This window comes from Mastigoproctus giganteus, chromosome 8 (assembly GCF_048544385.1).
Source record: "Mastigoproctus giganteus isolate SK-2022 chromosome 8, ASM4854438v1, whole genome shotgun sequence".
In the NCBI taxonomy this organism is placed as follows: Eukaryota; Metazoa; Arthropoda; class Arachnida; order Uropygi; family Thelyphonidae; genus Mastigoproctus; species Mastigoproctus giganteus.
This window is the reverse complement of record NC_143582.1, coordinates 64759030-64773328: the sequence shown is the minus strand read 5'-3', so window position 1 is coordinate 64773328 and position 14299 is coordinate 64759030. Positions and strand designations below refer to the sequence as shown.

The window sequence follows — 14299 nt, the reverse complement described above, 5'->3', positions numbered from 1 at the left end:
TGGAACAGTTTATTGGCTTTGTTCTCCTGCCAAATGGACAGCCAATTTTTTTTTCCAGTACATTGTATGACATGTTTGTAATCGGTATAAGGTATCTGAATATCTGATGTTATGAGACTCACATTCTTGGCAGAAAAATCTGCTTGTTCATTGCCTGCGATTCCAGCATGTCCAGGTATCCAACAGAAGATTATTTTTTGCCTGTTTGAAAGAAGCTGCACTAAATGAAACTGAATTTGTTGTAAAAAGAGATGACTGGAAGGAAGTTTACACTGAAGAGTTTACACTGTGCTTAAGGAATCGGTACAAATAATGGTTTCAAGGTATGAAGATTGTTTTACATTCTCTAAAGCCATCAGGATAGCATACAGTTCTGTGGTGTAAATATGCTGCACTCCAAAGGGAGCTGACGAGATACTGTAAAATTTGGACCCATCAATGTAAATTTGAGTGTAACTAGTGAATTGAAAGGAGTGAGCCGCATAAATCTGCTTAATATTGAAATTTGGAAGGGCATTCTTTCCCCATTGTTGGAAGTATTTATCTACATGTGCCAAGGGTATTTGCCATGGTGGTGTAGCTGTGTTTTCATCAGGAATTATGTTTTCCATATTTAGTCAACAACATGTTTAGGCTTTGTAGCCGAATACCACATGGTTTATTTTGCGAAGGTTACTTATTTTTATACAAATTATCCCATTTTGGTGTGAACAAATATTGCCATATAGGATGATGTGGGAAACTTCTGATTTCAGCTGCATAATTTAATAGCAAAGCATGCCGACAAAGGAATAGAGGTAGTTTGTGTGCTTCTATATAGAGACTCTGAACTAGCAATGCATGAAAAGCTCCTAGGGCAGTTCAGAGAGCATTGTGATGTCCTGGGTCAACCCATTTTAATACACTTTGTCTGGCTGAGGCATAGACAGGAGACCCATAGTCTAGTCTAGATCTAATTAGTGAATGGTATAGGTGTAGGTAGTTAGCATGTACCGAAATTAAGCTTTTTGGAGCATATTAAGCATATCCATACAACTTGTCTAAGGAAGCTGAATCTACTTAGGGTGATGCCAAGGCATATCATCACTAAGTGTTCGTTTCTGAGAAATGCATTTCAAATGTTACCTTCAGCTTTGACCATGAAGTCAAGTGTTGATCTACTTTTTCGAAAGCCATATAGATTTCAACTTAGGATGTTTTCTGTCTCCAGGAACCATGTCAACCTGGCATTAATTATTTTTTTCTAATGTCTTTCCTAAACAACTAGTTAAAGCAATAGGTCTGTAATTTGTTGGATCAGAATTGACCTTTCCTGGTTTTGGGAAAGTTAGTACAATGGAATGACACCAGCTAGTAGGGTAGTAATCCTCAATAAAGATTCTATTATATAGTTTTAGAAGAGCAGACTGGAATTCTTCACTCAGATGACATAACATGGTATAAGGCCATATAAGGTCCTGTCTAGGCCAGCAGCATTAGTTTTTGATAGTAAGAGTGCACTGCGTAACTTGGTTATTGTAAGGGGTACGTTATATAGAAGCTGGCATGTTGTATTAGCATTCAAGTTCTATTTTTCTGCCTGTACTTTATGCGACTGAAAAGTTGGCTCATAAGCAGTTACAGCTGAGAGAGCTTGAAAGGTTTCACCTAATGAATTTGCAATTTCAAGATGGTTCAGGATTTCTTTCCCTTTTAGAAGTGGTTACAGCAGGGTATTTCCCATTAATTCTGACTTTAGTCCATACTGTTTTGATAGCTGTGGTTCTGTTTATAGTAGAGGCATATCAGGACCATGTCTCTTTTTTACTCATTTGTTGTATATGACGAGTATTAGCTCTTGCTTTGTTAAACTGTATGAGGTTAGCTGTGGTTGGGTGTTTGGGAAATAAATTCCAGTATTTATTCTTCTCTTTTTGGCATTGATACAGGCTTTATTCCAGCATATTTTTGGGTATGTGCGGGTTTTCATAGATGATTTGGGTATGGCGATTACTGCAGCTGCTTATTATTTGCTGAGTGATGTAAGTAACTGCAGAGTCAATGGTAAGAGTCTCAATGGTCTGAATATCTAAATGTGCCAGTTTTTGATATTTCATCCAGTCAGCTTTGTCAAACTTCCAGATTGTTTTTATTTCGGTTTGAGGAGGAGAGTTAGTCGAAAGTGTACATATTACTGGAAAGTGATCACGTCACAAAGGTTTTCAGTACCCGTTCAATCAATAAATGGAAACTAATTTGGCGAGCATACTGAAAGATCAATTGCAGAAGTTGACCTTGAGGAGTGATGTATGTATGTGTGACTGCCATTGTTTAATAAAATTAAATTGTGCTTTTCAAAAAAATTTTCAATTAATTGACCTCTCTTATCAAGATGTGAGGAACCCCATAAGGAGTGATGCCTAATCCAGTGACCCAAGATACAAAAAGATGGTGGCAGTTGAGGAATTAATTATCCAAATCAGCTGAAGTGTATGAATAATTGGCGAAAGGTATAAGGAAACAACTGCTATTGCCATCCCCACCATAATTTGGGCATCAATTGCTTCTAAAGTTGTTTGCAGAGGGATAGGTCTGAAAGGAGTTCTGGAGTTGACTAGCAATGCTACTCCTCCATGAGCTATATCACAGTTGTTCCTATCTTTCCTAAGGATTATGTGATGTTTTATGCTTATAGATATTTGAGGGGCCAAGTTTGTTTGCTGTAGACAAAGAACAGCAGGCTTATATTCAGTAATTAAGTCCTAAACATTGTCTATGTTAGTTCTGAGTCCACAACAATTTCATTGAATGATTCTGTGCATTATTGAGGATTATCTGGTGTGGCTGTTTGTTTATGCCTGTCTATTCTTGTTTTTTCCCTTTTAGGGAAAATTGATCTGCTGATGCCCACGTCTTCCTCTGCATGTATTTCAAGTAGTATATCATCCTCATGTAATTTTTGGTCAGTGTCTATGATATCAGTACAGGATTTTTGCTTCTCTCCTTCAGAACTTGTTTATCTTACTGGCTGCTGTACAGAAGTTTTATTTGGCGGTATGGACAGTGGTGTATTTACAGAAAGAATTCTATGTTGTTGCGTCGAGCTTTCTTCCTCTATGCTTGGAGGAACTGAACAATCAGTTTGAACTGTTATGGAGTGTTGTTGCTTTTGCACAACTGAAGATAAGAAGGTGATTTAGGGGATACTAAAAACTGTTTCTTTGCTTCATCTTATAGCACTTTGTGTTCGACTCTGTATTTTTGGATTTTCTTTTCTCTTTGCCATTGGGTGCACTTCCTTGGTAATTTGGATAGCACTGTATTCAGTAGTGCAGTCTGTGTGTGTGTGTGTGTGTGTGTGTGTGTGTGTGTGCTCTTTTAAACCACGGGAGGCACAGGTGGTAACACCTCTGCAGACTGCTTGGGAGTGCACAAACTTCTGGCACTTAAAACAGTGGACTGGGTTAGGAATGTATGGTCTAATTTTACATATCAAATATCCAGCTTTTACGGTTAATGGCACAGTTGGTGTATTGAATGTGAGAATTACTGTCCAAGTAGGAGTAAGTACTCCATCTTTCTTATGACTACCCTTCTAGCATGTATGACATTTTGATTGTTTAGTTCTTGAACGATCTCTTCCTCTGAAACGTTAAGAAGATCCCACTCTGCTATTACCCCTTTAGAGGAGTTCAAGGTGGCACGTGAGGTAACCTTTGTGGGAATTCCACCAAATGTAGATATTCTAAGCAGTCTTTCTGAGTATTGATGTTCATACATCTCAACTAGAAGGTCTCCAGATTGAAGTCTTCGGACCATTTTTGGTGGGCCAGCCACATTTTCAAAACATTTCTGGATTAAAAATGTGGAAAGTTTACTCAGTGGGATGTCTGTTACCGGCGCCACCACACGGAGGCAGGAGAGGTGCCACCAGTGACCAAGCAGTTGTAGAAGTTAGTAGTTAATTAGTAATAAATATATATATACTAAATAAAGAAAGGTTGTTTTCCTTTTAAAAATAAAAACAAATAAAACTTTTTTTTTCTTTGGAAAAAGTCACTATCACTTGGCGCTCAGGGCCAGTGAGATGAAGTAATCTGCCATCTCAAGGTGCATCAGCTCCACTCATTGTCTCTGTTAGCTCCTATTTGCTTCAGTGATTGAAAATGAATTCTGAGCTCACCACTGATCACCATAATAAACCAAAATATTTGTATATTTTATAGTACTACACAGTTTCCTGCAATCAAAGTGGGTATCTCGACTTTTGGTAGGATATTATATCCAGGATTCGCAAATCACTGATCAGCATTGTGATGGGCCTTTATCAGAGCTTGAAGAGTACAGTGGGATGCCTACAAAGGTATTAAAATCAGGCAGCACATCAGCAACCCCAGAATAAGCAGAATACGCTGGTCCTAATAGAGGTAGCTATTGTTGGTGATTCTATTGTCAGAGAAATGGGAAATATATTGTGCAAAAAACGATAGGTGGAAAGGACTCGGGTATACAAAAATTGAAGATGTAAAGAAGATATCTTTTAAGGGCACAAAAGGTGATATTGTACACATCAGCATTAATGACATTAAGAGTAGCAGATCTGCTGATTTACTAAACAAGTACAGGACAACGCTAAGGCAAAGTCGTTGAGTAAGGGTTGAATTTGAAAGTGTCAGCAATTGTGCCCAGTTACGATAGGAGTAAGCAGTGGTGAGCTATAGTGGGCTTGCAAGAGCCCATTGTTATTTTTTTTGAAAATATGCGAGCCCATTGCTGAAATGATTATTTATTTTATAAATGAAATCCTGAATTTAATTATATTGTATCCAGAACTGGAACTATGGTGGGGCGAGCGGAGCCCCATCCCCAGCATTTTAATGGCACAATCGACTAGTTATGTATTTTAAAATTGCTTCATTTTTGAGTTAATTACAGCTGGACCTCTGTTAAACGAACTTCTTCATAGCGAATTTTTTTGAATTCCCCTTGGTTTCTAAGGAAACATTTAAAATAATTTCTGTAGAATGAACAGATTACGAGAGACAGCTTTATATGCATTGTTCTCACCTCTGGCCTTTAGGCAACTTAGGTAATTAGAAAGCGCAAATTAAGGGTGAAGAGGATTACTGTTCCACAATGTTAGTGGTGTCTGTAAAACCTATGGAGCCACATTCCGAGAAGTTGCGCTAGTTAATATGCTTTACATATCCAGTCAGAGGATTAAGAAGATTCCTGACACAAATAATAGCCTCTGGTCAACCTGTGTTGTGGTTCCCCTTTACTCTGACAAACAGGCATAAGTTTTTTGGAGAAGTGAGTGATCCACACGTTTCAGTAAATTTCTCCTGTCTATGTTTACATGGTCACAGCAGCTGAATATCAGAGTGATTCCGATATTTTGCACAGTAATCAAAGTGACAGTAGTGATGCCGAAGGGGGAAGGTGAATGAAGCAACTAAGATATTAAGTAAACTTTCTGAAGATGAAATGTTGGCAGATTTGGAAACCACGCCGAGGCTTTCACTGTGAAGAAAATGTTCCAAAATATAATGGCATACAGGCAATAATTTAAAAAAAAAAAAAAAAAACTGTATGCATTGTATCGCCAATCTCCAAAAAACCAGTGCGAGTTAAGGATGATTGCTGAAGAACCTGATCTGGAAACTACAAAAGATCGGTGTGTTCGGGCCACGATGGGCAGCTTGTAGCTTGCAGTTTGCAGCAATTATCCCGCTTCATGCAAACATTTTGAATCAGAAGTTAAATTCCGAATTATTAAACCGACTTTTAAACCTGGAATTTCTTAACGATTTAGCACTAATGATCGACATCCTGCAGGGGCTCTCTCTTACCTTTCGGAAGCTTTACAAAGTCGCAGTATCACTATAGTAAAAGCAGATAAATGAATTATTCTAACTATCAATGCTATTGCTAATTTGAAAAATTCTGAAGGAAATTATAAAACTAAAATTGAGAGCATGTTAAAGTTGAAAGAATTTGAAGGAAGTGAAAGTAAGAACACATTTAAAAAATTACCTCATGACATGTTATTAAGGATAAGTTATTAACGCACAGAGAAATTTTAAATTAAATAAAGAAAATAATGATATGCTACCTGAAATCATGGAATATGAAAGAACCTTCGTCTCTGTGGCAAGACGGTGAAAAACGAATAAGAAATTTAAGTTTTTCTGATAAAAATATGAAATAAAAATTAATGATTTTAGAGATTTTGTCGAAGCCAGTTTATCTTTAAACTCGAGTGAAATTCCCTCTTCAATTCAGAAAGCCAGATTAGCAGTGCTGAAGCTGAGCGAGCTTTCAGCGTAATGAATAATATTGTGACAAATGAACACATTGCAGATTATGATGACCATACATCTAAATGTAAAACCACTGATCCAGATTGTTATGTCAAATGATTCCTCTGTAATCATCGCTCAACTATTGAGCAAAGTCGAAGATCGACAACAGATATTAATAAAGAAGTAAATTCTATATGGCAATTTTTAGAATATCTGTATAATGATTTTTTTCATGTAATGTGTGATTTTTGTGTACCTTTTCTAGAAGAGTTTGTTTTATATTGTAGAATGTTTTGTAATAGTTTTTGTTATTTGTGAAATGGGAAATATTTCATGTTATTTTTTATTCGCAATATTAAAATTTTATCATGAAAAAAAAAAAAGTATCCATTATATTCCCTAGTTGTTAAAAAAAAAGAGAGACGAATAAAAAAAGTTGAGCGTGTGCCGAGCACATGGGGTAGATGGTTTTATGTGAACCTTCGCATTTCTTTTAGTTATTTTTATTTGTATATTGATTACGAAATAAAAGAGCTTTTGTATTGTAAATATTTTATTGTAACATTCGCAAATTTTCATAATTTCTGGAAGACAAGATACAATGGATTTATGATAACTAAAGTAAGAGAGGTACTCTATACTTCCGATTGCAACGTATCTAAATGTGTCTAGAAAGCAGCGTCGATTGAACTACGATCTTGTAGTTGAAACGACATACGCAGCTGTTCAGGGCACCTAACAATGGAATGTAATGAAAATACGAGACAAAAAAATAAATTGTTGACAAATATTTGTATTGTTGCAGTCATATGACAAACACTTGTATTGTTGCAGTCATATGACAAACACTTGTATTATTGCAATCATACTTACTGCAGTATGACTGTTGCAATCAAACTTACTTCAGGAAGTATGATTGTGACGTCATACTATTCAAAAATTCTAAAAAGTTAGAACTCGAGATGCTAACGTATACAGGTATCATCATAAAGGACGGGGGTATGATGACCGGGCTGACTCAAGATATCATACCGGCCACAAAAAATGCATTGTGCTCTAATCACACTAGCGAGTGCTCGAAGCCTCTGGGGAGAGCTGCGGATGATGTCACATCCATGGCAGGAAGCCCCAAGGATGTTTCACATCAAAAAGTTGGCAAAACTGCAAGTGAATTGTTAGAATATTCAAAGCTCACCACCGTCTGTGCTTGTTAACAGGAGAGACTGTTTCTACAGGGATGGGATACACTTAAATAGAAAGGGTGTAAAAATATTCACTGATGCTACAAGGCAGCACTAGTTGCATCGGAAAACTGCTAGCTTGGGGGGGAGGGGATACACGGAATAACAGATTAAAAATAGCCACAGGCAGAGGTGAAAGTGACTGGTGTCAATCAGTCACTCAAAAGTTTCAATGAGTCACCATGAAACATGGGCTGTTGCAAGTAAATACAATACTTAAAAATTTGTAAGAGTTTACCTCAATCCTTCTTCACAGAATGACTTCTGCACCATACTCTCCAAGAAAGACCAACTTAAAAATGTATAATAGCTTCTTTAAAATAATTTAATGTATTCGTCACTCTTTGCATATGAACGATCCAGCATGCTGAGATCACTGCCAAAGCCCCAACCAGACCCTAGACGAAACCTCAAGTGACTGAAGACATTATGTCAAATATATAATGGTTTAAAAATTAAGTTAAATGCCAATAAAATTATACTGAAATAAAAGTTAAATATAAAACACGATGATGAAAAATAATTTACGACAATTTCCTCCCTGAAGTGGACCAAGCTTTTTGACCTCTGTCTTGTTCACAGGTTAGAAAACTAATGAAAGGTATGTGTGTATGCACTTCAATATAAATAGGTGATTAACTGTTACTATGCATGCTTGTAAATGACCATGAATCTGAAATGAGAAATGGACGTTGGGTGTTGATCGAGTTACTATGTAGTTACTTGGAAAGTATGGTGCAGAAGTAAACCTATGAAGAAAAATTGAGGTAAACTCTTATGAATTTTTAAGTATTGACAAAACATAGGATATACTGAGCCTTAGTAGCTCTTAGTTTCAGTAATGTAAATACAAATAAATGAAACAGGTAAAAACATTTGCTGAATTAAAGAAAAAAAAAAAAAAAAAAAACACAGTTTCTGTGTAAAACCGCTTTGCTACTCACCAAAAGTTATGATCTCTAGCACAAACTGCTTCTTGTTATCATTGCTTATCTAATGAATATGGGCAATTTCATTAAACATATTTTAGTAAATTATGTGCATTAAACATTTTTGGTATTGTAAGAAATGTCTGTTTTTGGATAAAATGTGGATACAAAATTAAACTTTTCCAGATCATTACCTTTCCTGTAGTTAGTCCATGTAAAGAAAAATATTGTTTTAATTCCTCTTCACTTACTGCTCCTGGTCGGTCTATTTTATTTCCCAATATTAACACTGGACAGTTCAACAACTGTTCATCTGTAAGGACACTCTGAAATATTTTCAATTAATTTAAATTTAAGCTGGTGATATGCATATGCAAGCAAACTATTTTATTTTTAGTACTGAGGTTTCTTGGAATAAAAAAAATAAAAAATCCTATTTTCAGAAATACCAAATGTACATAAATAAGTATAAAATCAAACTTTTTTTTTTTTAAGATCTAACTGATCTGCAGTGCTGACTCGGCTGTTAATCAGTCACTGAAAAGTAATCACTTTTCACTAAGAATGGCTTAACCATACAGAACTAAGTCCCACAAGCTTGCTTATGTAACAGCATTTAGTGAAACATGAAGCAGCACTTATTGTGTTTAAGCAAGTGCTATTGTATATTTCACTATAATATCTACATATATACTTTATTTTAAAGTGGATATGAAATTGAATGATCAGTACATTTTTGCAAAATGATACTATCATTTGTGTTAGCAATTACCATCACTAGTTCCCAGCCTGAAATTTTAGATGTTACATTTCTTGAGATAAAACCTAGTTTCATTTTATGGTTATTGTTAGCAGCTAGAATTCAAGGATTTTTCTGCAAACCCTTATGCTTTCTTGAAGACCAACTCTGCACATAAACATTAGTTTCTCCCAATGGCATATTAGTGATTTTTCCCCCCCACACAAACTGTAAACGCTGAAAGCTAAGAATATCATTTAGCAGTTTACTGCTCCATTGGAGATTGACAAACATGTTGTGGTTTCATCAAAATACAGTGAATTCAATATTAGCATTAGCAAGGGCACATGATGCAAGAAAGCAAGAAAGTAAGCAAGAAAGCATAGCATCAGTCAAAAAAAAAAAAAAAAAAAAAACCACACAAACCCTTCTCATTCACCCATCCACTCGCTTAGAGATGCTTAATGAGGTGTGTGTGATAAGCATGATTTATTATATATTCTTTTGATCGCATAATTGACCAACAGATGATCACTCAAGGTTTGGCTTTTATTTCATTTATTGATTTAATATTCAGTTGCAGAGCAGCATGGAGTTTTTCACTTATATTTTTTGCTCCATCAAAAGCAGCTGATACAATATTAGTAATACTGTTTTCCTGTAAGTATTTTTCAAATCACAAAAAAATCATTTCTCCTGTTGTATAAGCCTTTAATTGTTCAACAAAAAGAAATTCTTCTACTTTATTTCCTTTAGACTGTAATAACGTACATAAGCCATAAGACTGCTTAAAATTCCAAATGTTCCCTTATCCAATTTATGGCAAATTTAGTTGTCTGCAATTGAGAAACCACAGTTTTGAAGGATATCTTCAGCCATTTCATCAATATGAAGTTGAGCTGTATTGTTACTCAGCAGAATGCTTTTTAATACTGGATGCTAATCCATTTTTGCGACACAGCTCACAATTTCTCATACTGATGGCAGTATCAATGCTCCACAACTTTGTAAGGATACCTTGCTTTTGCAATTAAGAATGATATATTATAAAAGGCTCTCAATCCTCCTTTAGCATTTGTTGAAACTGAAAGTTTCAAAAATGATTCTAAATTCATTGTAGAATGAACCTTTTATAAATTTATCTTTAAAATTTTTAAATATCCAAAATCCTTGCCTTTTGTGCCCGGATGCATCCTTTCCAGGTGGTCTTTGATGGTTTCACAGCATAGTCCCAAAAGGTTTTCTCACATAAGAGACTAGTATTAATTCATTGTCAGGAGAAGAACTGCCAATGTTACATAATCATGCAAATATAGACAACACTTCTTTTTTGGGAGCAACGTGGAATAACGATTTTCCTAAAATCTACACTGTTATTAAAACCGAAATATGTCATTATTTGAAATAACTTACAACAGTGTTTAAATATGTGATATGCTTATGTGCGAACTGTTCAGATAGTAACACCATGACATATCTGTCAGTCAACTGCCAATAGCTGTTAATTGTTGTTACTAGGAATGCAATACATGTATACCATGAGAAATGGTTGTCTGCTGGATTATGGTTCTGCCACCTAGCATTAAAATTCGCATACCAAATTGCTAAAACCAAAAATTAACAAGGCCAATGTTCATAGTTATATTTTTAAACCATATATTATATCCTTTATATTTATTATTATTATATAATTTGTCCTTTGATCCCATTGGGAGGGGGATCACTGACCTAGACAATTTGATTTGATTTGGATTTTACTGGTGCAAAAACGACTGCGGTTATACTGCGCCAAGAAAAGATTAAAATGTCAACAAATATAAATTCTGGTAACCTTTAAAAAGATTACCTTGTCATGTTGTTATTTATATATATATATATATATATATATATATATATATATATAAAGAAGTATAAGTTTAAAAGTAAATTATCCAATTTAGATATGTGCGTATATATTAATAGCTTGTAAAAACTTGAAAACTGCTGACACATGGTGTTGTCAGATAAAATCTGACTGGTGTATAAGGCCCAGTCGGATGAGTAAAAGCGGCAAAATATATATGGTGAACATGGGTAAAATTAACACAATCTATTAAAATATGCTTTATTGATAAAATGGTGTCACAAGACTTGCACACAGGAGGGTCATCTGCCCTCAGCAGAAACGAATGTGTTAGATGACTGTGTCCTATGTGGATTCGAGCAAGAACAACTTCCTCGCTACGATTCCTGCACAGACTGGACTGCCATGTTTCTAGATCTAGACAAATTAGGTAGATGGACTGGAAGTGGCAATTGAAGTTCAATACTGACAAATGCAACGTACTTCATATAGGGAGCAGTAAGTACCACACTCAGGGTGTTGGAAGATGAAAAAGACTTGGGGTTAATTGTACAATGATATGAAGTTCTCCGAGCAGTGTAGACAGGCTGCCAGGACAACACACTGGGTTTTGTAAGTGATATATAAGAATTTTGCCTGTAGGGATAAGGAAGTGTTTATGATTTGGACACATCTTGAGTACTGTGTACAAATCTGGAAGCCACATTTTAGGAAGGATTTGTTGGAGCATATGCAGAGAAGAGCATCAAGGCTGGACTGGTGAAGGAAGCAAGGGGGCGAGACCTTGTAAAGAAAGGTTTCAGTTCTGAAAATTGTAGCATCTGGAGACCTAAGTACTTGCAAGATCTGATTGCAGTGTTTAAGGCCTTGGGATACTCTACTATTCGAAAATTAGAAAGTAAGCTTATTTCATTTTACCTTTTTAATGAAAAAGCTTTGTTTTTGTTTTGTTTTTTCATGATCTAAATAAGGCCTATTCTAAATTCTGTCTCTGGGTGATTCATGGCTTTCCTTCTACAATTAAAGCCTTTTCACCTACGGACTTTAATTGTAACCACCCTGTGCACCACTAATTGTACTCACCGCTTAATCTGGTCAACAGAATTAAAAGCATTTAATACTTATACAGCTTTTGCCCAATATTTCTTGACTGCCACTTCTGGAAAGTATTAAAGGCAGGAACAAATAGCAATTTTAAAAATTCTCTTTGATTAGTTGTAAAAAAAGTATATGGAAAGAGAAAGACAGAAGTACACAGTCATCAAAATTATAGTTTTGAAAGATAAAAACAATATGCAAGGTTACTGACGAATGAAAACTCTTAAAATCCTGTTACAACTAACTTCTTGAGGAAATATGAATCATCTCACTGTACTAAAATTGTTATAATGAAAATCATTAAAAATTATATTAAAAGAGCTATTTGTTCAAACAAGCTCTGCTGCACTTTTAAAATACTAAAGCAGTAATTTCTACTTTATTTTACTTATATAATGACTTTACAATCAACAATAAATAAAATTATAAATTAAGTACTACAAAAGTAGCCTCTTCTCTACTGATGCAGCATAAACCTCAGGCTTCCTTGCACCATATGGCGAATAATAATAATAAAAACAGCTATAGGACGTACAAGAGATGAGAGAGTGGGAGATTCAGGAAGAAGAAGTAAAACAGATGATCAAGAACTCTCACAACTGGCGAACTCAGGAATAGATAATGTCCACAACTACTGGTACAAGAAGCTCACTTGTACATACAAGCACCTGGCAGAGCAGTTCACCCGAATGATAAGGCACCCAGAGACAATCCCAAAGTTTCTCGCTCAAGGAATCACATATCTGAAGCCTAAAGATGAAGATACAAGAAACCCGGAGAAATACAGGCCAATCACCTGCCTCCCAATAATGTACAAGATCCTGACCAGCTGCATAACCAGGAAGATATCAGACCACCTGGAGAACCAGAACATAATGGCCGAACAGTAGAAAGGAATGCAAGTGGCTGAGCAAAGAATGCAAGGAGCAATTAACCATAGATGCCATGGTTATAGAGCAAGCCTACAAGAAGCAGCGCAACATGTACACAGCCTATATCAATTACAACAAGGTCTTCGACTCTGTGCCTCATAGCTGGCTAATAGAAGCGCTGAACATCTACAAAGTCAATCCGATAGTGACAAACTTCCTAGGAGAAACTATGGCAAAATGGAGTACCACCATTAAGGTTGAGAACATCATAACCAGGCCAATCCCCATCAGGAGAGGAATCTTTCAGGGAGATGCCCTGAGCCCACTGTGGTTCTGTCTAGCGCTTAACCCACTATCCACCATGCTCAATAGCAGCAAGCACGGATATAACCTCAAAGAAGGAAGGAAGAACCTGTACACCCTCATGCACCTGATGTACATGGATGACATCAAACTCTACGCGGGAACAGAGAAGTAACTCCAGCAACTACTCCGAATCACCAAAGAATTTAGCAATGATATTAGGATGGAATTGGGTCTAGACAAAAGCAAGACCCTTGGATTACACCAGGGAAAATTAGTCAACCAAAACTATCAGCTGCAGACTGGTAAAGAGATCGAAGCCATGGCAGAGGCCTACAAATACTTGGGGATGATACAGGCTCAGCTTGTTGTTGTTGTTATTTGGTTTTTAGGAGCATTAGCAACTAAGGCCATATCGCTCCAGGGATATGCGGTGGTCATTCCCTGACCTTTCTGCATCCTCCGTATTTGGTGGTCACGGGCTTGAACCCCGGTCTAATCAAGAAGCGTGTGCTACGCACTGCTGCTCTTGCCCACCTGGCTACGGAGGCGCCACAGGCTCAGCAATTACAGCATAAGGAAATTAAGACCTGCCTGACCGAAAAATACCATCAGACTCAGAAGCCTGCTGAAAGCAAAGCTGAATGGAGGAAACACAGTTAAAGCCATAAACAGCAGTCCCAGTGCTAACGTACTCCTTCAGGGTCATAGATTGGAGTAATACCGAGCTGGAGGATATCATGAGAAAGACAAGGACAATAATGACCAAGGGCCACCAACACCATCCGAAGTCAGCCATGGAGAGACTGACAACTGCTCGGAAAGAAGGAGGAAGGGGTCTAATAGACCTCCTGATAGAGCAACAGAAAACAGTGATTGCTAACTTGAAGGATTACTTCCAGAAACACACAGCAGCATTCCACCAGGCTATAAGGAAGATAGACAAGCGGTATACCCCCACACAACCTGTGAGGAGTCCCCTCCCAACCA

The 14299-nt window shown here is 36.5% G+C and overlaps 1 protein-coding gene across 1 annotated transcript in view; it reads right to left on the bottom strand.

The window, feature by feature from the left end:
• LOC150081579 (small COPII coat GTPase SAR1B-like) overlaps positions 1 to 14299 on the bottom strand; it is a 92235-nt gene that overhangs the window by 21282 nt on the left and 56654 nt on the right. Inside the window, exon 6 of the mRNA XM_090380556.1 lies at positions 8649 to 8780. Coding sequence (XP_090236682.1) covers positions 8649 to 8780 — 132 coding nt within the window. The remainder of the gene's footprint in view (positions 1 to 8648; positions 8781 to 14299) is intronic.